A 26,983-nucleotide genomic window follows, 5' to 3' on the forward strand; every position below is an offset into this window, starting at 1 on the left:
AAAAAAAAAAAAAAAGGACACAGTTTAAAATGTGTTTTAATTTTAAATTAAGAAAAACATGCAAAATCAAAGTACAGGGAAAACTGTCCACATCAAGCAGTCTTGCCAGAAGAGGCTTGTTAGATGAAAAAAAGATCTTGATTTTATTTAAAATAGTCTGAATGATCTTCTTTAGTAGACAAATGTGCATAAGGATAAACTGTCAGTGCAGACTTTCAGTCCAACCACACAAACCCAGCTCCATCAAGCCTTTGCTGTTCACAAGGGCTCCAGCAGCCTGGGGGTAGAAAGTGGGATGGGAAGCTGAAGGGCTACAGGTTTTCCCTTGAGATCCCACAGGCAATCCCATGGCTGAAACACGATTCGTAATGACTGCAGGAGATAGGAGCCAACAGAAGGTGTAGACTATGTTGATGCTCAAACAGACAAGGAGCAAAATAGCAGTCAGTCATGAACAAGTTCAGTTACGCTGTTGTGCTTCCTAGCTCTGCCGTGGGCTCTTGGAGATGGGGTGCTGTGTAGCCTCTAGTTTTGAATGCATTTTGTGACATGTAAGTGCCTGCTACACCAATCGGTACTGGTGGGGGCATGAAAAGCCCCAAGTAACCTCAGAGCTGGGCCTGCAGCGTCCTAAGCCAGCTGCTGAAAACTGCTTTGATTTTCTACTATTTATCCTTTGCTGCTGATCTTCAAAGACTGCAATGCCCCTGCTCTCTACCTTCGACCTGCTCAGGCTCACCTCCAAAATACTTCACCTCTCCTGCACCTATCCTCATCACTCAGAACTGCTTCTAATTACTTGGTAGCATGTATCTGAGCAAACAGCCATTATTTCCCCTCCCTCAAAACATGCATTGGTTGGATGGAGTGACAGGTACCTTCATCCTGCAAATCTCAACAAGGATCTGTTGTGAAAATTAGTGTAAAAGCCAGCCTAGGTACTGTGGACTATTCACAGTAGTGGACCCTGCAATCCAGAACACATTATATTTATCAGGCAAGCTTGAAAATGAATATTTGCATCTTCAAGGGCGTATTTCTAACAAGAACGTTTGAGCATAAGGCCAAGTCATGAGGATTTTCATGAAGGGGACCTGTAATGGTAATGTCTGAGAGACAGATGTCTCTGTGTACATGTAGCTCTCCAACAGTATGTTACATTCTAATTTTTAATTAAATTGCTGTATCTGTTTTAGATCACCTCTCAAGAACCAAGAGCAAACTGGAAGATTAATTTTTACTTACAGAACATACAAAGAGAAATTATTAAAAATCAACTGAAGATTGAAATTGTCTTATAAATCTTAACAGGTTTTTGTTAAACAAAAAAAAACCCCACATGCCAGTAAGTTAAATAATACTTTCTAAAAAAGAAAACACATTTAATAATGTGCACCCATATGTGCAGATGCTTGAAAGTACATTGCACTGTTCAGTATTTGGAAAGTTCATACAACATGATTTAGTAACAGTGCAGAATGAGGATGCTGTATATCTATGCTGAATTGATTTCCCCAGCACTCTGAGAAAGCACTGCATGGCAAAATAGGGAGGAGTTTCCCAAATTTTGCTGCAGAGTGGGAAGCAAGATGCTTCTCAGGCACCATGGCAGCTCCAGTCATATCTGGAGTTTCTTTTCAGGAAAAGGAGATTACAAGTCTAGTTGTACTGGAAGGTGGAAAATCAGTGAATCACCTGACACTGCATGTTTTACCAAATTTCCCTGTCCTCCTTCATCCTCAGTTGTTCCCTCTGGTCTCATACTCTCCTTCTTCACGCTCAGATCCCACGTCTGGATGGTTCTTCACTGACCCTTACCATGGAAAAAGCCCAGTCTGAGCCTGAGATGCCTGCAAGAGTTGTTCTCCCAAGGAGTAATAACTCAGCCAGTCAAGCCTCAAAAGAAGGCATTAACTGTCACTGAGAAAGGGGAGTCAAAACAGCTGAGAAATGGACTGATTCAAAACTTTTCCATGCTTTTTATCCAGAGGAGCACTGCCATGATATCCTAAAATTGCCCAACTGTCTTCTCCTAAAGAAAGAAAACCCTCAGGCAATGCAAGCTCCAGTGGTCTGTAGCGATACTTCATTCAGTCAGTGGTTTTAAATACTGAATCTATATACGTATCCTCCTACAGCTATATATATATATATATATATATATATATATATATATATATTTCTTCTCTACTCAAAACAGGAATTTCAATGCAGGGAGCATGTTTGGTGCGTGACTAAGAGGGGAGATGACTCTAAGCAGAAGCAGGGAAGTTTGGTGAAATAGGAAAATGAAGCTCAGAGACAAATGCTGGGGCTGTGGGATGCACTGCTATGATAGAGGCCTTAAGGGCAGATTTTCTGTGGAATTTGAGCCTGTCCTAGTTACATTTAAGAAACAACTTTCTATTGTCAGTATATGAAAATTTAGTTGGTAATAGGTTCCTTATCTTTGAACTGTGGGCTGGCTCAGTGTTTCATTTGCTGCTTCTATCTCCTACTTTTGTACAAGTAAAGCCAAATTCAATTAAGAAATGAAATAAATCCAGTCCTGCAAGTAGTTTAAAAATATTTCTGTTGTGAATGTTTGCTCTAAATCTTAATCCTTCCCATAGGAAAGAAATAGGTAAGCAAGCAGCAAGATTTTGTATTTTCACCTGCCAGATTATTTGTGTGGAGAAAACCTAATTATCTTTGTTCTTCCCACATATAGAAGTTGGCTGGTTCCCAACTATCTCCTGCCATCAAATCATTTGACAAGAATTTTGTTCAAGTTTTCCTAAAGAAGACTGGCAGACAGATTATGTTCAAACATTTAATCCAAATTTTCAGAAGTCATACAGGAATAAATAATTATAGCAGTTTAGTACCTATATATTTGTTGAATGTTGAACGGCAACTATCTCTAAATTTCTAGATAAAACAGTTCTATCGGCATCTTATGGCTAGATTTTGAAAACCAAGACTGTTGAGAGACATTTGGAGACAGAAGAATCTTACCTTGCAGAAACATGTTCTTTCAGCTGCAGAATGCTTGCTACATTTATCAGGAGGTATTGTGCTTCATTCACAAGAGAGAGTGAGATGTTTGTAGCAGATGACAAACCTAAAAAAAATTAGTCCAAGATTCTAAAATGATTGTTAAAAATCAGGAAGATTATACTAGCAATTTCACCTCATCCTTCCTTTGACCTCTAATTTATTCTCATTAAAAAATTATTCACTCAGCTCCAGACACTAAGGAAAGATTCCAAGAATCCCCTCACATCTGTAAATTATAATAATGCAATGCATTTAGAAACTGAGATAGAGCTGAGATTTTACCAAATTTGTAAAACAATTTACAAGAGCAATATCTATTTTTGATCTCTTTCAATTTGATCCTTTTTATAATGAAATTTAGTCTAAGAATAAATTCTTTGTTTATAGATTTTTCATGGTAATTTTTCAAAATTATTATTGAGTTTCCAGACAAAATCATGGTCATGATAAAAATCCCAAGACTGGTTATCTGTACATTTTCACAAAATGTAACAAGTAGAAGGGCAGCATAAACACAGTTTGGGTAGAAATTAACCCTCTGAAACCTACTAGATCAATATTGAATGACTTTTTCACCCTTTATCAGGGTAATTATATAGTCAGTAAGAAGTCCATGGGCCTGATGCTTACTAAGTGAGAAATCACAATTTTTTAAGAATGAAAACATACCTTTTGTAGTTTTCCGATGAGACCTGTTTTTCATGTCTGAACTTTGTCTTATCAAGCGACATGGATGACCAAGAAACAAAGAGAACCAGTCAGCAATTCCATCTCCACAATCATGTGTTTTTACCCTATTATAAGAAAAGAGGTACTTAGCAAAATTTGATTGCCCAAGCATTAATTTGCAAAACTGAAGATGAATTACGAAATGTTTATTCTGCTTCTTCCAATACAAAATACAGAACTTGTATTCTCTGATGAGTGATAAAAAAGAGATGTGAAGCTCTGCATAATTTTATCTCCCAACTTCCTCAACTGTACTCTGTGTCTTGAATTTAATATTCATGAGATGTAATTTAGTTTTATACAGAAAATTACTATAGAATAAAGGAATCGTAACACTCGAGACACTGATTCTGAAGTACAGTAACTGGTAGCTCGTATTACAATATTACAATACAGTGTTACGAAAAAGTTAGTCTCTGGTCTGTGCTTCTTAGTAAAACAGAGAGGATTAATCTGAGTTGAATTTAAGATTTCCCCACTGTGCCACACTGTGTGTAATTTTTAATGATCTCACCAGGTAGAATGATGTTAATTTCCTAATTTAATTCATGTTAGTACAGACACTCCACATAAAAGCATGGCTCCACTAGCAGAGCCCAGGTATTTCTCAATCTAAAGACGGTTTCCATGACTAGTAAACTGTCTAGTGAGTTCTGCAAGGCTGGCAATAGATTTGCCTTCTTTACCTGGATGTAATCTCTCCTAGAAGGATTTTGAGATCACCTCTCTTGGTTCAGGAAGGGCACAGATCAGATCACTGGGAAGCGATCCTATTTGCCATCAGATTTCACAGCCCTGAGTAATCTTAACATCAATCTTAAAGTAATTATCTGGGTTCTCCTCACAGATAACTGAAAGAAGTAGTTCCCATCTATATTAGACCTCAGGATGTGATGACTCTTACTCTGAGAGTGTTTAATTCTCTTTATTGACTACAAAAGGAGATTTGACTGACATCTAATATTTATATGGCATAAACAGATACGAGGAATGCAAATTCCTGTGGCAATCTAGGCAGGATTCTTGAAGTAAGGAAACTGAGGTAGCAGTGGTCCTCTGCTCACCTTTTTGTCCTATCCAGTCAAAGAAACTGATTTGCATGGAGACCACTTGCTCTGTGAAAACAAGAAAACAGCTCCTCATAGCAAAAGATGCTAAGCCCTAGGATAGAGAGACATGGCTTGGCTTTACGAAATGCTTTGTTGGTTCATCTGAGTTACACAGGTAGAAAGCCAGGACAAGTGAAATGAAAGAGATTTGATCCTGCAGGGATAAGGTATCTCTTCAGTGGTTGTTCTGAATTTTGATTGTGGTGCAGCTCTGTATCCTCTCCCCACTCTGAGACTGGAAGGATGCCAACTACAACTGCATTTAGCCAGTGATGTCCTAGAGCTGAAATGAACCTCTGGTATTATGAAATGTAGGCACTGTGGCAAGAAACAATGGACAAAAGGCGAGAGTCCACATGGATTCTATAGTCTGAGCTGAGCAGTTCTGGTGTTCTTGCTGGTCGCTCTGTTAGGGAGAAAGCTGCTAAAGAGAAGGCATGAATCTTTCTTGGTAACAGTACAGGTGAAACAAATTACCCAAATATTTTTTGCCCCTCAGAGGTGCTAGGGGTACTTAAATTTTCTCCCGAGCCAACGACCTCTAGCAGCCTGCTAAAGCTTAATACTGTATAAATCAGAATCAAAGTTTTGCCCTCTTTTTTATTTGCTTACCATTTTGAGTCTCAGTGGCTGAGTTAGGCACACAGAGCATTCTTTGTCTTTCATCAAATGTCACTGTGTAGTTTTCGTATTCCAAGACTGCTATGTTTTCAAATTGCTTTCCCTTATCGCCAGATCATTTTCTGAGCAAGTACCATCACCTTCTTCAAGGTCTTATTCAAAGTCTTTCTGTTGTAGCTCAATTCTACTCATTTTCTGCTTTATGTTTATTTTTGTTGAGTATTACTTTATATCTATCAGCATTAAATTTCATTTGGCATATGTCAGGCAATTTATAAAGGAGGGCCTAGTTCTCTCAGTTTTTACTTGACGTTTGCCTTGAGTTCCCCACTCATTATGTCATTCAGCTTCAGTGTGTTACAGCTGGTCCCTCTAGCTAGGTAATTATTATAGAAGAAGAAACAAGGACAGCTGAAGTCTGAATATTGATTCCAAGGGATAAAATACATACATTTATGTGCAACAGGTTCAGTTCACCTTGGTTTTAACTACCTTTGTCTTCTTCCACCACTGATACCCTTCCTTTGATCTCTTTCATATTGTGGTCTGTCAAGAGGAGGATGTGTCCCTGACTATTTCAGTAGAGCAATAACCTTGAGCATTTAGGGTCTTCCACAACATCAATAACCTTAACATCACTAGCTTCTACTTGCTTCTGTCCACTGTTAGATATTATAGTAGAAAGACATGTCCTTCTGATGTGAGCGGCACTTGCCCATGGACAGCCCCTGCTGAGATGAAGGCTAACACTGATGAATTGCTTCACATGGCAAACTTGGGCTCATTAAACTTTCGTGGCTGCTCTGAAATTAAACTTTCTCATGTGACTGCTTGCAGATTCTACATCATGTGCTATGCTCAGCCATCTCTGTAAATTCAGAGTGACCACCTAAACCAACTGAACTGGGTGAAATCACAGCATCAAAGAGCAGAATTAGTAAGTGGAAAATGCCTTCAGTGGAGGTTTCTTTTGAATAAAAGCCTTTTAACAAAGACTTTTGGTCCCATTGCTCACCTCAGACACTTGGCAGAAAAGACCCCGGGCCACAAATCACTTGTCCTACTGTAAACCACTGTTTTTCCATTTTTTGGCCCCAGAGGCTCCCCTGCTCCCTGGCATCAGCGCTGTTGCATCTCTGAGCAGTCTGGGAGCCTCATCAACATTGTCCACTCATTCTGCCTTACTTCCTGCCCTGTTTATTTGCTAATTACAGTCCATTCTGTGCAATTTGTCTCGCACCTCCTCCTTTGTCATTTCATCCTTTTCTTCCTCCTCAGAATTCTAAGCAGTTTCCCATGAAAATTTCCTGTTTCATATATTAAAAATTACAGAGTCAGTGACATGAAAGACAAGCTACAATAAATAGTATGGCAGCCAATTATATGCACACAGAGAGAAAGATAACCTAGGCTATTTTACAGCCTGTAATAGATGGGCTAACCATGGGGAGGCTAAGGATGAGTCAACACTAAGGGAAGTGGGACAGATGGTTTAAACAAATGACTCTTCGGATAATTCCACTACCTGAGGAAAATACACTTCTGAGAAAAAGATCATCTTTATCATCTGAATAGGTACTAGTAAAGAAGGAGAAGATCATTTCCTGCATGGCTCCATGGGGAAAATGTCCAGGTCTTCTGCTGGTTTCCTTATGTGTTACCCTCAGACAAGTAAATGTAGAGGGTTACAAAGAATTAGTATACCTTGGTTAAAAAAAGATATAAATCTGTAAGTAGGTCTTTTAGTTGGACTTACCAAGAGACTGTAGTAGATAATGCAAATATACTTTAGGAAGGCACTTGATACACTGCCACTCAGAAAACTTAATGAGACTGGGAAGTACTTAGAAAATATGATGGATAAACACTTAAGTTCACTGATAGGAAATTAATTTATGCATAATGTTGTATTTCACTGAAGTGGTATGTCTCTTGATTAGAGTTACTGTTATTTCACATACTCACCTGCAATCTTCCCAAGATTGTTAAGGGGACATTGATCAACATAGGTGGTCAAAACAAAATTAAAAAGGGTTGTAAATATGGGAAGCTGTTTATATTCTCGGTGGGTTCTAGCAATTTTGAATCCACACAGCATGAAATGTGCAAAGTTGCCAGCATCATTACTGTCAAATGAAGGAACTGAATTCTAGAGTCCTGCTGAGGCCCCCACTTGGCATTTGGAAGTAACTGGGGACACCTTTCCTCTTTCTCATCCTTGCAGCAAGTAAAACAAAGATCTCCCTTATTCAAGTGAGTGCCAAATCATCACAGTCTCTTGTACTGTCCTTCTCAACCTTTTTAAATTTTATTTTTGGTGTTTTCTACCAGCCATGCTGGGCATGTCAAATTACCTGTCTAAATCTGTCTTCTCTTGGTCCACTAAATCATTAATTGCTTTCCCTCCCCCCCCTTTTTTTAATGACTTCTGTGTGTCCATCCAGTCATGTCCTGAGTGTCATAGCAGTGATTTTCAGCTTTGATTCCTCTCTGCTTTTACTCACCTGTGTGAACAGACTTTACTCTCACAGGTAACAGCCTCTTTTCCTGTATTTTCTTCTAGTGATACAGATATTGGGTCCATGCCTAGATGAGCAGAGAGTAAACCATGTTTAAAAAACCACATTTATGCAGAAACATAGCGTCATGAAAAAATTCTTATCTTTGCACCTGCTCGCAATCACAGCAGCCTCTCAAATTCATGTGACAAAAATCTTTTCCTTTTGCTAGAATTATATTCTCTGCCTGCAGGTGGCTCCAAATGATAATGCAAAGAGCAAAGGCTACAGATGACCTTCGTACCCAAAACACATTAAGGAATATACAATTTCAGCTTTGAGTAATTTCATTCTCTGTTTATCTCAGGCAACAAAACTGACAGAGAATTACTGCCTCAGTCATGGTTTCTGTCGAAAGGATGAGTTTACCACTGTTGTGCTCCCTCCAGCAAATCAGGAGATGAGGTTAATCGCTGTTGGTTTGGGGTTTTTTTGGAATGGTGGGATGGAGTGATCAGAAAGATGAAAGATGAAGGGGGTTTGAAAAAATAAGCACAGGCTGTTCAAGGAGAGAAATATAATGTATCATAAAACGACAATAATTTAAAGATAAAATGTATGGAAACCACTAATGAATTATTCCCATCTATCCATCTCAAAGTTTAAACTAGATGAAGAATATCTGGTAATGATCTGTGTTAACAGGTTCTTCCATACTTATCTTTAACAGAACAAGCCAAAGACATGGAAAGGCTACTGTGGCTTACTAGTACTAAAAGCAAAGCTGTACTCTTTCTGTTAATTGAAAGCAATAATCTGAAACAATAAACAAAGGGTTTTACTGTGTGGCTGCAATGAATCCAACTCTTTTCCATTATACTGCCACATAAACCAGCAAAGACTGATCTCCTGTACTCCAGCTTTATATCAGCATGTTTCAATTTCACTCATTACTTCCTGTGTATATTACTGTAATGCAAATGAGAATCAAGCTCTACCAGCTCTGTGATATGGTGAAATCAAATTGTTTTATTCTCTTCTGAAAAATAAAGAAATGTAGTTCAGATTCACTATATCCCAACTGTTAGCTCTGTTCCACCTGAGTTTTCAATACAGAAAGACGTCTACTCCTTTTTTAGCTAATGATGTTAGTATGCTTCAGAAGCAACGACAGAGGAGGAGAAGCTAGGTTCACTTAGGAAAATAAAGCATGTGTAATAAATGCATTGAACTTGCTTGCAGCAACCTGAAAAAGAAGCCGATGTTATCATCTTATAAACGAGAACTAATGCTCTTGTACTTTGAAAAAGTTAATCATTAACATCATTCCCTCTGGAAAAGAACAGTTTAAAAGGTTTCATCCTGTATGCATCCTCAGCTGTTACGTCTTTCAGGAATATTTTCTAAGCAAGGCATGCTCACAAAATTTCTTAAAATAGAGTCTCAGGGCTTTATAAAGCCCTACTTTTATACACCAGCAAGTGTATCACATTTTTATTGAACAGTACACATTTTACAGTGATGTTTAGGTCAGTTAAACATTGTTAATTACAATTTTATTCTATCTTAAGGCAAAAAAATAAAGCAGAATATTGCCAGTTACTAAAATGTAAAAGCTGTCATTCTCCATGGTCATTTGCTTGATAATAAAATTCACAGATGTGCTCACAGTATTAATATAAAAAAAATTATTCTTGTCTTTATAGCTCCTATTTTCAGTCAATGAGAAAAATTAGAGGTCTGTTATTTCAATAGACTGAAATATAAACTATTCATGTATATTCTTTCATCAGTGTATGCACTTAATTCCCATTATTTTTATTGGCAGTAACATTTATTTGAAGGCACAATAAACTCCATAAAGTGTAATTAGTTGCTCAGTTTTGCTAGCATCTTTCTACTCCAATATTTTAAAGGGCCTCCACAGTACTCAAAATTTCTCCCTCTGTTCAGTGGCAAAGTAATGCCCAACTCGCCAAAGTAGTGCTGTTTGTTAGCTAAAATGGAAAGAGAGAAATTAGTCTTCTACAGAAATGTATTCTCAGCTAAATTCTGTTTGGCTTAATTTTATGTCAGTCAGGAACAAGACCAGTGTAATCTGTGCTCCCATGTATTTGATGGAGCAGCACAACAAGATCTCCCTTGATTCCCACTCAGGTAATACGGCTTCTAGAAATAAAGGAACTTGCTCCTGTCCACCTTTAAATTGCTGAGAGCCTAACCATTAACTGGTTCAGTCGAGATACAGGAAGTTGTCTTTCTCCACAGAGGCTTATTTAAAGTTACACCGATTTTCTCAGAATGAGTCCTGTGATAGCAAGGGTTAGTTACACTCTTGACATCAAAAAGAATAGGAAATGCCTGTTAACATCTACATAGCCCAAGAAAATAATTTGGACAAAATTCCAAAAAGCAGTTTCTCAAAATTAAAATCTCACTTGTCTACCAAAGTAAAGTATGGCCAATGAGGGACCAAGCACAAGCCCTTCCTCTCCCTCTGCTCTCACTTATCCCCTTACCCAGCCATTAGGGGAATACCTGGAGCTCCCCAGCTGCCATGCAAGCCAAATAATTTTGTAGGCATGCCAGGGAAGGATCCTAAGCTTTTGGCCTTGTCTGATGTCCTTGATACACACAGACATGGCAGGATCACACAGCTGGCTCAGACAGTGGGTCTGCCCATCCAAGGCTGGTTGTTAGATGGGCTACGGAGACACGCTGCACCCAGGGGTTAAAGAAAGAACGTGAAGTGGTGCCTCAGCACACAGAGGAGTCAGCAAAACTTATTAGAGTAGTTACTGTCATACTAAATCATGCTGACAGTTTTATTTTGTTGGACAGAGAAGACAGAGAATATTAAACCATATTGAAATAAAATAGCCATAAACGAATTTTCCACTAATGAAAAGTTCTAGAGGGAGAGGAGAGCATGTGCCTGGAGGGGGAGAGAGAAGAGACTCATTATGTTTTAAAAGTGGTACAGCTAAAGTCTTCTCCATAAACTAAAGGTGTAACAGCAAAATGTTATTTAAGAATGCTGCACAATTCAGCTATGTGGGATTCGCCCCACTGGGTTTTAGGTACTAACCAGGGGCACCTAATCCAGCAGCACGGTTGCCTTAGGCTCTCTCTACTGGAGAGAGAAACCTCCAGACAGCAAAGCACGCTCTAGCTGGAGATCATTGCCACAGCCTGCTCTTACAATGAGACTAGCACAGATGACAGCAGAGAAACTGGTAGAGAAAGCAGAGCGGTTACAGCCTCCTTGTAGAGGAGCAGGAGGAAGGCAGCTAGCTTGACTGCAGTTGTCACCCGGCCAGCAGGGAGCTGCTGGGTTTTCACATTCAGCAGATCAAGAGGTGCAGTAAAGGTCTGCCTCTCTTTTTTTCACCACTGTTGCCTCCTGCACCCACTCCTCACCACCAAAAATGTCCCCATCACACTGAGAAGAACAGAGGAACTGACGGGGAGTGGGGAGGGGGAGTAGGAGGACACAAAACTGCTCTTGGAAAGACGCATGCTACTGTAGCTGAGGAAAGGCAGTTTGGGTGGGAGGCATCCAGTGGGAGAAAGAAACTTGCAAAGCAACAAAGCTGGAAGAGCCCTGGAGGTGACTATAGTCAGCAGGCTATGTGCTACAAATCTGAAATACCACAAGCCTCAGATGGAGGCCAGTGAAGGCTCTGAGCTGCATAACAACCAGTCTCGCTCATCAGAAGGCTACTGCTCCTCACTGCACTGCTTGCTGCTCCAGCTACACATGCGGCATTCAGCTTCAGGTCCTACATTAGCAACAAACTACTGACCAGCTGGAGAGAGTAGTGACAAAAGCAACAGTGATTAACATGGGATTTTCGAGGAAAGAATCAACTTACTAAATTAAATTTGTCTGCCACAAAATGATTTAAGTGGGAGATATAACAATGACCTATGTAAGTGAAAGGATAAAAGAAAAAATTAAAAATTTAACATCAACAAATAAATCATGCATTTAGGCTGCAGGTAAGAGGAAAGAAAACAGAATAAATATTGGAACAACTTCCTACAGATTTATCTGCTCAGTCTTACCTTGTCAATTCGTATGTGTACCCATCACTGTGCTATCTTATGAGCAGCAACCTTTGGAATAGTCTCCCCAAGCAAATGAGAGCCATTATCTCAAGCATTAAAAAAATACAACAGACTGCAAGTACACTAAGAGAGTGAAAAATAGCAGGGCTATTACAAAAAGAGGGCCCAGACCACCTTATGGGCTAAGATTTTTGGTATCTAGAGTCATTACACAAAGAATAAAATGACTCCACACTTACATGCTGGCTGTACTATAAATAAATGCCAACCATGTTTCTGTTAGAGCACTCTGGAGATCTGATCAATCACGCTGGGGCGGAAAAGTGATCCTTAGACTTGGTTTCTAGATGGAAATGGTTCTTGCTTTCGTAGGAAAAAAGGTGAATGACAGTGAAAACTCCAAGAATGACACAAAGTAAAATGTAGGATTTAAAGGTGAATTTCACCCTGGCACTAACTACGGCAAGAGATTGTAAATCTCAGTGAGAAACGGGCTCCTTGACTGTCATTTTTGTCTGAGAAAACTTCCTGACTCTCTGAAGTATGTCAGTGTGGGGATTATTGACAGGCACACATACTAATGCATATGCACTTGTCTGAACAATGTGGTATTAGCAAGGAAAAAAATTAAGGACACACTTAGAAGAGCAGAACAAAGCAATCAAAAGGCGCAACAGAGCTGAACCTCTGAAAATGTGAAGGATAAGTGGAGAAGGTTTGAACAAGACTTCACATTGTGCCTGAGAGCAAGAGGTACCAGCAGAAAGGAAGAGAGATGGAAAAGAACTGAATTTTTAGCAATAGTTCTGAAGCACTTGTTAATTTAAAAGTTGTGAGAGAAGGCTGCCTATGCAAGTGTACTACAAAAATCTGAGGTGCAAGGTGCTACACAAAGAATTGACATGAATTAACCATACCTTTTCAGAGCAAGATTATAAAGGGAAAAGTGGAAAATAGCAACATTTGTGCCAATGAGCCAGTCTGGAATCCCTAAGAAGAGACTAGATTGTGTTTGGGATCTGAAACACACACAAAAATCACACAAGGCTAGTGGAAGCACCCAAATGTACATTTGACAAATATATTCCAGACAAAAGAAATCAACTGGTCAGACTTAATTTTATGGAGAGTACTCAGACAGCTGGAGAGGACAACAGCTGTAATGCACAAACAGAATGGAGACTGTAGTTACAGATCCACACATATGGATTTCTAACAAAGGGTAAAAAATCTGAATACCGATTCCCTTGTTTTGCTCTAGCTACTGAAAATGCTGGCACATATATTATTAATGGTTAAGACATACAGGCTGAGTAAATGTTAGACCCAAGGGAAATCATGAACACCATTCAGACACATGCAAACTTGGCATTAATAATGACTTTTGTGGAATACAAACCTGTTTCAGTGTTCAGTGCTAACAGCACTGTTAGCAAAATAAATAACTTGCACCCCCAAGTAGCAAAGGGCTTTCCATAAGATTTTTTCTTTTTTTTAATCCTCAGCAGAGAATAAAAAGGGTTTTGATAAGTCCAGAGAAGCCCAAACATCATGAAATATTTGCCTGCTGGTGCAAGTATTTAACTGAGCTAAATAAAGTCTGGTCCTTATTTTAATTCATGCTGATTTCCACTGAAGACACTACACTTCTAGTCCCACAGCTGGAAGGAGGAGGAGAGCTATAAAATGGTAAGGTCTTTGGCCAGGCTGTTTGATGTTAGACTCCTATTCCTTTACCTTTGCAGTCCCTTCAGGCCGATGGACTTCATGATGTGGAGAGATAGATTAATCAGTAAATTTCCACATCTGTCAATTCCTTACTCCTTCCTGGAGCATCCACTTAATTGCATGTAGGGAGTCACTGTCTACTCTCTGCCTACAAGCTAGGAAGCTACCCAGGGCTGTATATTACAGCCTAGGCTTTCTTTGCCCACAGCTGGTAGCAGAATTTGTCCCTGGCGTCAGTAAGCATACACAGCGTTCAATACTTTGGTGGAAGCATGCAGGTATCTAGAAGTTTGACACAAGCGGTGAAGAGGAAAAAAAGATACTGGTTACTAACCTTCTGCCTGGATGACCATAATGTTTTTCTTCAGATCAATCAAGGGATTTACAAGACACAACCTTGGTTCTTGCTTCTGAGTTATGCAGACTCCGTTCTGGTTTACAACCATCCAGTTACGGTCATACAGTAAACCCTGGTTTCCCACTGGCCATTCTGAAACCTGGAAAAGCATCATAAAGGAACACTAAGGTTTAGAAAATGCTATCTGAATTAACAGATTCATGCTGAAAAGAGAGGGAAAAGGAACCATTAAAGAAATACTTTGAAATCAGGAAAACTTGTGAAAGCTGAGAAACTTTAATTGCAAATCAAAGATAAAGATACTGCACAAGGCTGACAAAACAAAATGGAATGATTATATTTTGTTACATATTATCATACACTTTGGTTTAACAGAGCTATGAGAATAAATAACACTCAGAGCTGCTTTCAGTTTTATACTCACCCATTTTCAGGACCTTCATTCCCCCCCCCTAATTTTCTTTACATTTACAAATCATGGACATTTAATAGGAGTTGTATGAATTAAGACAAACCCAAACAGAACAAAAGGAAGAAAAATGTGAACTTCAAAATTCTGAAAAAACTTCCATATTTTTCATAAAACTGGAACCTGTTTGTCAGTTAATCCATTTGAGAAAACCTCCACCATTGGGGTTTCTGGTTTGGCTAGGAGCATAATGTTTCTCCAGATCCCCTTACAACAAAACACATTGTCTTCTTTGCCATTTGTTCTTCCATTACTTCTATAACACTCTTTACATTCAATAGCCCATACAAGCATATTGTCCTTGCTTTCATGTATATTTTTCTGGTGAAAAGAACATCTGTTACTGATGCTACACAGATGGTAATCTTGAAATCCAAAAAGAGAGCAATTTTAGTAATGCCTTTGGGTGATATTAATAACTGCTTTCTCCTTTGGAATGTTAAAATATTAATACCATTTTTTTTTTTAACATAAAGCAGGGCATTTAAACATATTGTTTCGACTCATGTATGCTTTCTAGTCACAGCTGAGTACAGAGAAAAGTTAACTACAACTGAACTTTGTTGAATTCTTGCAGAGAAGCTTAGTGCAGCTCACATGAATTAACAGGCCAAAGACTAGCAAAAAGTATTAAGAAAAAGATATGTCAAGCACAGCCTGATGCTCTGAAGAAAAGCATGGCTGGAAGCTGTCATTAGATTAATTAAAAACCACATTCTTATTTAGCATGCGCTTTATCCAAAACCCTGCAGAACCACAGTATCCTATTCTTATAAACTTTTCCAGGTTTTATAAGAGCCTGCAGCAGTAGACTGACACTGGCAGCCTGACTAGAGAAAGCTGAAGGCAGGCACTCTGAAACTGAAAACTTAAAGCATTAAAGCTGAACTCTAAATAATTTGGCCACAATACTATCAACTGTATTAAATACAGAAAATGAATGAAAAAAATTTAAAAATAAGAAATATATTTTATCAACCTTCTCAATTATAATATTTGGCAGTTTTTTAAGCAAGTGTGGATGAAAAATTCAGTCAAAAATGGAAACTTTAGGTCTGACAGTGTCATCTGAAACTGTGTTGTCCAAGCACCTCAAACTGCCAGTACCTAAATGATGTGAACCTTTGCTCTGTCTTTTTAGGAGAGGAATCACAGCCCAAATAAGGCAATAATAGCTGAAGAACAAACTTTTGTCCTTGCTGGAAATTATTCTTGGGAGAGGTCAGTATTTTTTGTCATCCTGTATAATTAAATTATAAAATGCAGTTGAACAGCTGGTGATCATCTGAGAGCTGCAAGAGTTTCCTGCTAAGAAATCTCCCTTCCAAAACAGAAGATCACTAATTGGTAACATATCCTCCTATGGATCCAACAGATCTTTACAGGATGTGCAAAACATAATGAGCAGAATAAACTAAAAGAACAGAAAACAGAAAAAGAGCAGAAAGACAATGATTCCTAGCTCCCTATTGTAACATTTAGTTGTTTTGTTTCCACTTTAGGACAGCAATCTTATTCAGGAAATAGCTTAAGTGTTTGCTTACCCTTCACTGAAGGTAAGAGGTCTTATGAGCAAAACAAGTTCTCTCTAATCAGAGTTTCAGCTAATGGTTACATGTGGATAGGCATTGTTGAAAAAGCTCTGCTGACTAGGTAGCAGATAACTAGAAATAATTTACACTTTCCATTCAAAATACCCCTGGAGGGTCCAGGTCCAGAATAACAGCAAGTAACTCAATGCTTGAAATGATGGTGTTTCAACCCCAAGCCCCAAATGAAGGTTGACATATGGATGATTCCCACAGCCCTTCACAAAGGGGGGGGGGAGGTGTGAGTTTGCCTTTAGGCTTCCCTCCAGGGTGCCGTGGCCTTGCGGGGAGAGCCATTGGGTAAATGAGCCCCAGGTGTCTGCATTAAGTAACCAAAGGTCAGGTGTCCCACTTAGGGGTAAAAGCTGGGACCACTTGCAGGAAGGGGCAGTGTCTGTCTATGAGGTGGATGCAGTTTGTGGAGTTTCCTGTTGGGGAAGGACCTCCTGCCTCCCTGGAACTGGGCTCCAGTCAGGTCTGGCTGTTGTAAACGTGGGCTGTGTAGAGATTCAGTATGTGGCTTCCTTGGTATTATGTGTTTGGCTTGTTGATGGTTGTCTCCTGTCCCTTCTATGGGAGACTGCATTTCATCATTTATTCCACCCACTGTTGGTTGTGTGGTGGTGGTGGTGTTGGGGTCAGTGGGATTGATGTTGATTATGTATAATCTGACTGATTTGTACCCCCAGTGCTCACCCATGTACTGACCCTTTTGTATCAAATACAATTTGGTTATTGGTTCATCTTTATGCTGGCTGTATTCTTTATGCTAGGCCTAATAATTGGCAAAACAATGATCCAGTCTGAGATGCAGCACATGGCTATGGGTCCTCAGCCTATTTTTCCCCTTCCTCTGGGTATTTGCTATTGTAACAAGAATCATACATACACCTGAGTTCCTGTCCTGTCATGTATGTCCCCTGTACACTGTCAAGTGCCCTACTTCCTCTCCAGTTTTTGTCTTACTGTATTGCACACATTGCTAGAACACCAATAAATAAAGTTGCAACAACAAAAAAAACCTATGTCCCCTGCCTTAGACAGAATCACAGACAAGCATGAAACAGTCAGAACTGGTTTGTTGCTAATACTGATACTTGAGATGAGCATGGAAAAACATAGACATTTCCACTCCTAGTACTTGGGCATGTGACCTCTGCAGACTGTCTCCTGCCATTATTGCAGAGGCTGAAGGGGTTGTTAAATGATTGAAATGATTGATTTTAATCTCACAATTGCTTGCCCTTGTTCTTGTGGGTGACTTTAACTTCCCAGACATCTGCTGGAAATACAACATAGCAGAACGAGACCAGTCCCAGAGATTCCTAGAATGTGTGGGAGACAACTTCCTGACACAGCTGGTGAGTGAGCCGACCAGAGAAGTGCCCTGCTGGATCTCCTCTTTGTGAACAGAGAAGGGCTTGTGGATGACATGGAGGTTGGAGGTTGACTAGGGCACAGTGATTATGAAATAATAGAGTTCTCTATTCCTAGAGAGGTCAGGACTGCCATCCTGGACTTCCAAAGGGCTGACTTTGTCTTGTTTGGGCACCTGCTTGAAAGGATCCCCTGGGAGACTCTCCTGAACAGTATAGGGGTCCAGGAAGGCTGGGTGCTCTTTAAGAAGGAAGTGTTAATGGCTCAGGAGTAGGCGGTCCCCAGGTGCTCTAAGAGAAGCCGATGCCAGAGAAGACCATCCTGGCTGAACAAGGAGCTTTGGCTGCAACTCAGGGAGAAAATGAGAGTTTACAGCCTTTGGAAGAAGGGGCTAGCCACTCACAGTGATTACAGAGAGGATGTGAGGCTATGCAGGGTGGAAATCTGAAGGGCTAAAGCCCAACTGGAAATTAATTTGGCCTCTGCAATCAAGGATAACAAGAAAAATTTCTATAAGCATGTCAGTAGCAAAAGAAAGTCCAGGGAGAGTCTCCATCCCCTGCTAGATGCAGGAGGAAATTTGGTAACAAGTGATGAGGAGAAGGCTCAGGTGCTTAATGCCTTCTTTGCCTCAGTCTTTAATAGCAAGGTTAGTTGTACTGATGAAATCCAGCCTCCACAGCCAGAATACAGAGACTGGGAGAACAAACCCCTGCACTCCAGGAGACAGTCAGTGACCTGCTGCATCACACAGAAGTCTATGGGACCGGATGTGATACACCCGAGAGTGCTGAAGGAGCTGGCTGGAACACTCTCCAGGCCACTTTCTATCATTTACCAGTAGTCCTGGCTGATCAGGGAGGTCCTGACAGATTGGAAACTGGCCAATGTGATGCCCATATATAAGAAGGGTCAGAAGGATGATCCGGGAAATTACAGGCCTGTCAGCTTGACTTTGGTGCCCAGGAAGGTGATGGAGCAGCTCATCCTAAACACCATCATGCAGCACATGAGGGACAACCAGATGCTCAGGCCCAGTCAGCACGGGGTTATGAAAGGCAGGTCCTGCTTGACAAACCTGATCTCCTATGACAGAGCAACCTGCTTATTGGATGAGGGAAAGGCTGTGGATGTAATTTACCTTGACTTTAGCAAGGCTTTTGACACAGTTTCCCACAGCATTCTCGTGGCAAAAATGACTGCTCAAGGTTTGGACAATTGCACACTTCACTGGGTTAAAAACTATCTGGATGGCCGGGCCCAGAGAGTTGTGCTGAACGGAGTTAAATCCAGTTGGCGGCCAGTCACGAGTGGTGTCCCCCAGGGCTCAGTTTTGGGGCCACTCCTGTTTAACATCTTTATTGATGATCTAGACGAGGGGATCGAGGGCACCCTCAGTCAGTTTGCAGATGACCCCAGGTTGGGTGGGAGTGTTGATCTGCTCGAGGGCAGGGAGGCTCTGCAGAGAGACCTGGACAGGCTGGAGTCATGGGCTGAGCCCAACTGGAGGAGTTTCCATAAGGCCAAATGCTGGGGGCTGCCCTTGGGCCACAACAACCCCCAGCAGCGCTACAGGCTTGGGGAGGAGTGGCTGGAGAGCTGCCAGTCAGAGAGGGACCTGGGGGGGGTGATTGACAGCTGGCTGAACAGGAGCCAGCAGTGTGCCCAGGGGGCCAAGAAGGCCAATGGCATCCTGGCTTGTGTCAGCAATAGCGTGGCCAGCAGGGACAGGGAAGGGATCTGACCCCTGTACTCGGCACTGGTGAGGCCGCCCCTCGATTCCTGTGTTCAGTTTTGGGCCCCTCGCTACAAAAAGGACATTGAATGACTCGAACATGTCCAGAGAAGGGCTACAAAACTGGTCAAGGGTCTGGAACACGTGTCCTATGAGGAGAGGCTGAGGGAACTGGGGTGTTTAGTCTGGAGCAGAGGAGGCTGAGGGGAGACCTCATCGCCCTCTACAGCTACCTGAAAGGAGGGTGCAGAGACCTGGGGATGAGTCTCTTTAACCAAGTAACAAGCGATAGGACAAGAGGGAATGGCCTCAAGTTGCACCAGGGAAGGTTTTGACTGGATATTAGGAAGCATTTCTTTACAGAACGGGTTGTTAGGCGTTGGAATGGGCTGCCCAGGGAGGTGGTGGAGTCCCCATCCCCGGCGGTGTTCAAGACTAGGGTCGATTTAGAGCTTAATGATATGCTGTAGGTGGGAACTGTGCAAGGTGAACGGTTGGACTAGATGATCTCCAGGGTCCTTTCCAACCTAGATGATTCTGTGAAAGCAACTGAATTAGAGCAGTTCAAGCAAATTTTGCCTGCTCTGCTTTCATGTGAGACACTAGAAGAGTGGTTTGATTTGGCTTCCTTGGATTACATCTGAGATGTCTGCCCAAGGCTAGCAGAAATGATCCAGGCTTCAAAGATGATCCACATCCTGGTGGAACAGCAGCACGAGGTCAGTTAGGTCATCAAATGTCATTAAATACCTATATTCAGGCAACCAATACAGTGAAGGAAAGCAACCAGTGATGCTTACTGCAAAGTAAAACAGATTAGTGTACACTGCAGTAAGCAATACTGTATTACATAGCTTCTAACTTGATTCTCTGAAGTTGTCTGGCCATCTCTGACTACTGAGACAAATTAGAAGGGGGAGGACAGAAAGAAATCATGGACACCATGATTTTACTGATAGATGCTAGCATACACCATCATCCCCAGCATGGAATTGGGCTAATCGTCCAACATAAGGTCATCTCTACCTGTCATAAGTAAGGATCATTGCATAGTACAGCCAGTACCTAGTATTATCCTTTCTGCTTTAGTCCATTTTTCTTCTTGTAATGTAAAAATATTCTTTGCAAAAATGTGGGTGTTTTGGGGTTTTTTGGTTGGGCTTTTTGTTGATTTTTTTTTTCCAGAACTTTCTTTAAAACATTTTGGGCATCATTTTTCCATAGTTTACAGTAATGTAATTGTGAGGGCTAACATAATTTTCAAACACATTAAAGGAATCACTGAATAGGTTTTAAATTATGCAAGTTAAAAATGTTAGTGGTCTTACATATAATTTATCCACTGATCACTAGAAATCTGCATTGTGTTTTAAATTAAGAGCTATTTTGTCTTCTGTGTTGAGATGCTATTTTTATACTCTGACATCTACTGCACGAATAATAAAGTTATTAATGTTTAAAGTCCTAACCTTTTTCACTGGGCACACTGCATTATGTGATTATGCAAAATTCATTGACATGAGAGATGTTCATGTTTAAAAATGCATGTTTAAAACACATTTTTATGTTGGAAAAGAAGGAAAAAATGATCTGGGATAGAGCTTACTCTTCTATGCTTTTCTGCCCATTTAATAAAATAATTGTAGGGAAAAGAAAGAACATTTAAGAAGTTGAGTTAGAATATTCTGCTCTCTTCTTCCTGCGTCATGTGTACAAACCCCAAGGAACAACAATGAACAGAAACCATCCCGTGGCCAGGAACATTTTATAAAAGGCACAAGCTGTAGGAACTAACTGACCTGCAGTGAGCTGATGAACTTCATGCCAAGCTTCATCCTCCCAGCTACCAAAGCACTCTGCACTCTCATTCTCTCTGGAGGCCAAACACCTCCCATGCTAAAACACTTAGAATACAGCAGAAAAATCAGAGTTTAGGAGGAGAAAATTATGTGACTCTAAAGAGGAGATGAAACAGCTGTGAGTTTGTCCTCCCTCCACTAATCAAATAATCTATCCTGCAACCAGTAATTCAGCAGGCAGACTTCACTGGCAGAGAGGCTGAGCCCTGCACACACAGTTAGCTGGAATTTTCCACTGCACATATTATTTTAGGAAAATTCAAACAATCATGTACTTAGAATAAACCCCTTTTACTACACGTGCTAAAGGTCTGACCTGGCATATCAGCTGAAGGCCTGCACTTGAACTTACAAATCTATGAGATTCTGATCTCAATATCTAAGTACATGAATTTATTGATGCCCAATATCTAAACCACTTCCACTTTCCACATCAACTAGCTTAGACCTACCTTATAACTGACAAAAAAGGAGATAAAATTTTAATTTTTCTAACTTTCCAACAACTACAAAGCATCTAAAGGTATTTTAGGTTTAAAACATGAAAATAAATTTCAGTTCTTGGCTTCTAACTGAAGACCAAGGAAACTACAAGCTACATGATTATTACTTTAGAAATTAATGAGTTTACTAAACTAAGGAGATAATATTATATTAAGTGTGAGCTCTGCATGATAAAGACCACTAAGAGACTTGCAAAGGAATACTTTTCTATGGGATTCAATCTTCTCATGATAAAGCCTAGAAATGCTGGTATAATCAATATTTTAAAAGGCAAAATGGTTTTCAGGATTTGATTCCATTTAATTGTGGTAACGTTCCTCTAGCATGGCTTGCTTCAAACTCCCATGCCATGTGGCATAGGTTATTTTCCCCTTTTAAGATGATACAGGCTGGAGTTGCAGTAATGACATAGGTTTGTGGAGGGTGATGCACTCTGCAGTTAGTGATGATGTGAGTTCTGGCAGCACTAGTTTTCTATTCTACTTTTAGCCATTGGGAAGAGAACAAGATAAGGCTTGATTTAGAATGGGATTAACTGTTTTTTACAATTTTTAAATATAATTAATAAAAAAAAAAAGTTGCAAATGTTTACAATGATTATATTATAAATGGTGGACTGTAAGTTGCCATTTGTACCTCTTCTATAGTTAGACAATGAGACCGGCAAATCCTTCTCAGGCTGGTTATAAATGTATGAGAGGTCTAGAAGTGTCACTCACACCTTTGGGAACAAAAACCTGGTGGTTTTGGGAGCAAATGCCTGATGGACAGGAATAGGATCATGAAAGCAAACACATTTTCTTTGGGGATTTACTTCAACATTGAAAATAATGAAAATCAATGAATCTTTTGGCTTCATTTCCTGGCCTGATCTCCTTATGCATTGAAAGCCCTTTTTCATTTTATCTATTTGGTCAGCTTCTACTGTTCTTTCACATGTATTCATGTATCTTCTATGAACTAAGTGGAAATGCACCAAAAAATGCTCTTTGAAAAGAGGAGGAGAAAAGTTAAATGCTATTGATAGTGAACTTCCAATCCCTTCCAATACCATATACTAAAGCCTGTATATATTTAACTGCATATTATTCTTTGGCAATAAGAATCTGACAGTGCTTAGCTTACTGGGTTCTAATATGGCTGATACTTTGTTATCAAAAAATATCAAACCAAAATACATTAGACTTCAAAAATTATTCTAGGCATGCAAAATTAAACCTCATGATATAGTTGCAATTTTATTATCTGTATTTTTAAACTATTCAAATCAGCTAGAGTTAGCTGTGCAATCCAAGTTGCTTTTGATTCTTCCCATAGTAAATGGAAAGAGACAGAAATATCTAGGAACAATTCCTTTTTCCTCTTGCAGATGCCTATTTTACAATAAAATAAATTAACAGGTATCCAACTCTCACCGCTTACAGAATACTATCTAACTTTGGAGAGGTAAGTTGAGGTAAGATGAACCCTGCTTTCATGCTGGGTCCATTAACACATGCCTGGCACAAGAAGCATGTATGAGGAATAGGGATTTTCCACCTCCATGTAAAAATGCAGTTTTGTCTGTCAGGGAGTACCAGGTTTATACGAATTTATCACCTAGATTCGTTTCCCCTCACAGAGCTTGAAAAGAAGAAAACTGGCTCAGCTTGTGGGGAAACATAAGCTGTCTTTCATGCTGAGGTACGTTTTACCTGCTCCTGGGCACAATCACTTCAAAGCCTTCCTAGACTGAATGTTGTGGTATGTATAATATCTCACAACACCAGCCTGCACGTTAAAAATAGAATTTAACCCCAAAGGGGCCTGAATACTGATACAACATATTTCAGCAGCTTCTGTAGTGGGCCTCCGTAATACAGCTATAATAACTGAAGCACTGAAACAAAGGTTAAAACATTTTCACACAAAATGTGAGATTACTTTGATTTTCTAAACAGCTTGATTTAGTGGGAGGTTAATAAGGTGTGGAAATTGTTTATTCGGGTCTCATTTAATGCTCAAAATTGTGTCAGTGAATTAAAGCCATCATAAGCCAAAACAAAATTAAAAATACAGATGTTTTGTTGATCATTTAACAGTCTTTAACTCCCGAGCCTCTTTTTGCATTCAGAAAAAAAATCACAATCAAGTCAGCTGAGATGCCGTATTTTAAATGCAGGTGATTTGTCACTAGATCCGACCCCAATTTTCACTCAGATGCGAGACAGTGACCTACAACAACAAGTTTTCACAGGGAAAGTTATACTGATATTGACATTCATTAAATCACTTTCCAGTACGGTTCTAAGCAGAGTCACATTCTAGGTCATGTGTGGGCCATACACCTATTTCATCATGCATTATTAAAAAAAAAATGTCACAGCTAAGGTGCCGATATTATTAACTTGGTAAAAAAGCAATTAAAATCTTCAAAGAGTGAACTTTCAAATAGCGCAGCAACACTTAAATGTCATATTTCTGTTGCAAATGTATTTTTAATGATAACATTTCTTTGTAATGTAAATCAGCCTCCTCTCAATTATAACATGTTAATCAAGTTATTTCTCAATTGCTGCCTACCCATCAATGCCTCCAAGTCCATCACATGTCATTCTGTAAAAGCATACTAATTACTTGATTATATTTTAGTCGAGTTTTGCAAATCCAACTATTTTCTTCAAGACTGCATATTATGTGCAGATTTGTCTGTTGGCAGGGAGGGGAGAGCAGAAGACACATTTGCATCCTGCAACTTCATTCTAACTGAAAATCCCTCAGAGTACCTTAGCATGCAGGATTTGATCCCAGAAACTGGAGAAAAGGAAAAATGGGTGCCCATGTACTGCTTCCTAATATGTCATGCACATACTACTCCTGGTTGACATGTTTGAGAGGGGTAAGGAAAAACACAAGGTTGATATGAATATTTAAGAATGATTCAAAGCGTATACCTCAAATGCAGAGCAGGATTTGATTGGGTAGACGTAAATGTTGGTGACAGTGATGGGCTTGCCACCTCTTCTACATGTTGGTACTGCAGTCTCAGAAACAGCTGCCCTTATGCTTTCCGCCTCAGCCTCTGGTGGCTGCCAGTTGACAGTCATCTTTGTCACAGACGAATTATTCCTGAGTTCCCTGTCTGAGATGTGTGGTATTGGAGACAATTTATCTGCATTGTTAAAGGAAGGGTGGTCATCTGGGACAGACTCTGTTGTCAGCTTTGTAACAGAGGACTGGAAGGGAATCTCGGTGTCTGACATGGAGAGCCTGGTGGCTATGATGAATTTCAAAAAAGTCTGTGCATCTTCAAAAGAAGACATGTAGCCAAAGGATATTCTCACAGAACCAGTGGGACGTCCATCAACTAGGTCTACATCATCTCCACAGACATGGCCAGCCTAATTTGAAATAGGAAGAAAACCAGAGAGCTATTATGACAAACTTTGTTTTATTTGCCTCTAATTTTACATAGTTATTAACAAGTCTCTTAATTCTAACCTGAAAAACTGTTCTCAGAAGTATCATTCAAAACTCATGAGTACAAAGCTAAAATGGGGAAAAAAATCCCAACTATTTTAGTAATTACTCAAGCTGGGAAGAAGATAATTTTGAGATGCTTGTCCTGTTCTACCCTAAGGCAAGAGAGACTTCTCAAAAACATGTATGTCGAGAAGCAAAAAAAGTCTGTATGTCCCAGGATGGCCTGTTAGGTAGGACAGTCTCCAGGTATATTCCAGTCTCATCTGCATAGTCTACTGGGATTTAAGATGGGATATTACATTCAGATGAGTGAACAAACCATGAGATTGCTGATTTTTCTGGGGCAGTTGTCTTGATATTTTCTGTCAGAAATTTAATTTTATACTATTAACGGTTTATTCATGGTTTGTGTTAAATAGTCCAGTGGATAGCTATACATCTGAGAACTGGTCTGGGATTTTAGCAAAGCAGAGACTTGAATCTAGAGCTCCAACATCCAAAGTGACTTCCCTCATCATCAGGATATGCAGTAAATCTCTCTTGCTGATCCACTCAGGATGGAAGGAACCAGCCTTCCCCTAACATTTCTTCCTTTGAAGAACACGGGTTGCCACTCATGAAAAATCTTTGCTGAAAAACGCTTCAGATACCCTAACAGTGACCTCTACATAGATACCCCTTCATTTGATATGTCTTTCATAGAGCATTCTCTGGAAAACTCTCCCTTAGAGCAGAAGTTTCTCCTTCAGTAAGTGAGTCAGTGAATGCTGTCACTCACCCCCAGTGACATAAGCCAGAGACCCCCTTTGTTCATCCATCTAACATTATCTCACCAATGGACACAAGATTTAGTCCTAAGTCAGCATCTTTATTCCTGAAAGTGCAGCAGCTGTTTTCTTTTTTCTCAGAATTTAATTTATTTACGCATTTCTGTTACATGAAAATGTAAGTGTGAATAGATTATTTACATGAGGGCTTTTTTAAGCAAGAAATGTCACAGTTCAGTGAACACAGATGTCATTTATGCAAGGAGAAATTTAAAAAAAACCCAAACCACCTCTATGGCAAAGCATGCAATACAGTAGTAAATATTTTAATGCAGCGTGATGTAGTTTTTATCCTTGACAATAGAGTAGAAGCAACATTTGCAAAATTAGGTTGCATCTGTTCATATACATATAACCCTTCTGCCAAGTACTGACTGATTGACTGAAGAGAGAGGTGCCTGCTTTGCAAGTAAGTAAACGAGTTTCTACTAACATCCTAAGAAAACTAACCACACTTTTCCAGGGACCCTTTAGGACAGAAAGTCCTCCCTTACAGGTATTTTATACAATGAAATCTTCATCAGGGAAGGAAGAATACAGTCAGCACCCTGAGAAAAGGCAACAGCAAAGCATATGTGCAAATAATGTGATAAAATATGCTTTTCCCTACATGGTAATGTTGTCAATAACTCATCCTTCTCAGTCTTTCTCATTCTTCTCAAAGGACTGATGAGAATGTCACAAGATAATGACTGCTTGACTGCACCACCTCATCATACCACTTTGGGCAGATTAAATGGCTCTTTATAAGTTTGGGTTTGGCCTATCACCATTGAAATGTTCAGATTTATTAACATGATACAAACCTATAAGAGCCATCCACTCCTTAGAAAAATCCTCCTTATGTAAAGAGATCCAAGAGCATTGTAGCTGATCATTTGGCATTTTGCATTTTATCAGAAAGGTGGACCTTTTTTTCCTTTCTCAGCGTATCTTGGGGAACACGCTCCCCCTCAAAAATTCAAGCATCACTCACCTGCTTTTAGACAGATTATGCATGAGGAGGCT

General features: G+C 39.9%; 1 protein-coding gene across 1 annotated transcript in view; it reads right to left on the reverse strand.

The window, feature by feature from the left end:
* The window catches only part of MOCOS (molybdenum cofactor sulfurase), a 206,902-nt gene that overhangs the window by 11,887 nt on the left and 168,032 nt on the right, over positions 1-26,983 (reverse strand). Inside the window, exons 8-12 of the mRNA XM_026841398.1 lie at positions 24,620-25,066; positions 14,130-14,292; positions 8,003-8,084; positions 3,709-3,833; positions 2,998-3,103 (exon numbers count right to left, since the gene is read on the reverse strand). Of these exons, the coding sequence (XP_026697199.1) occupies positions 2,998-3,103; positions 3,709-3,833; positions 8,003-8,084; positions 14,130-14,292; positions 24,620-25,066 (923 nt within the window). The remainder of the gene's footprint in view (positions 1-2,997; positions 3,104-3,708; positions 3,834-8,002; positions 8,085-14,129; positions 14,293-24,619; positions 25,067-26,983) is intronic.

The sequence above is a fragment of the Athene cunicularia genome, assembly GCF_003259725.1.
Source record: "Athene cunicularia isolate RWA chromosome 2 unlocalized genomic scaffold, athCun1 chr2_part1, whole genome shotgun sequence".
Lineage (NCBI taxonomy): Eukaryota > Metazoa > Chordata > Aves > Strigiformes > Strigidae > Athene > Athene cunicularia.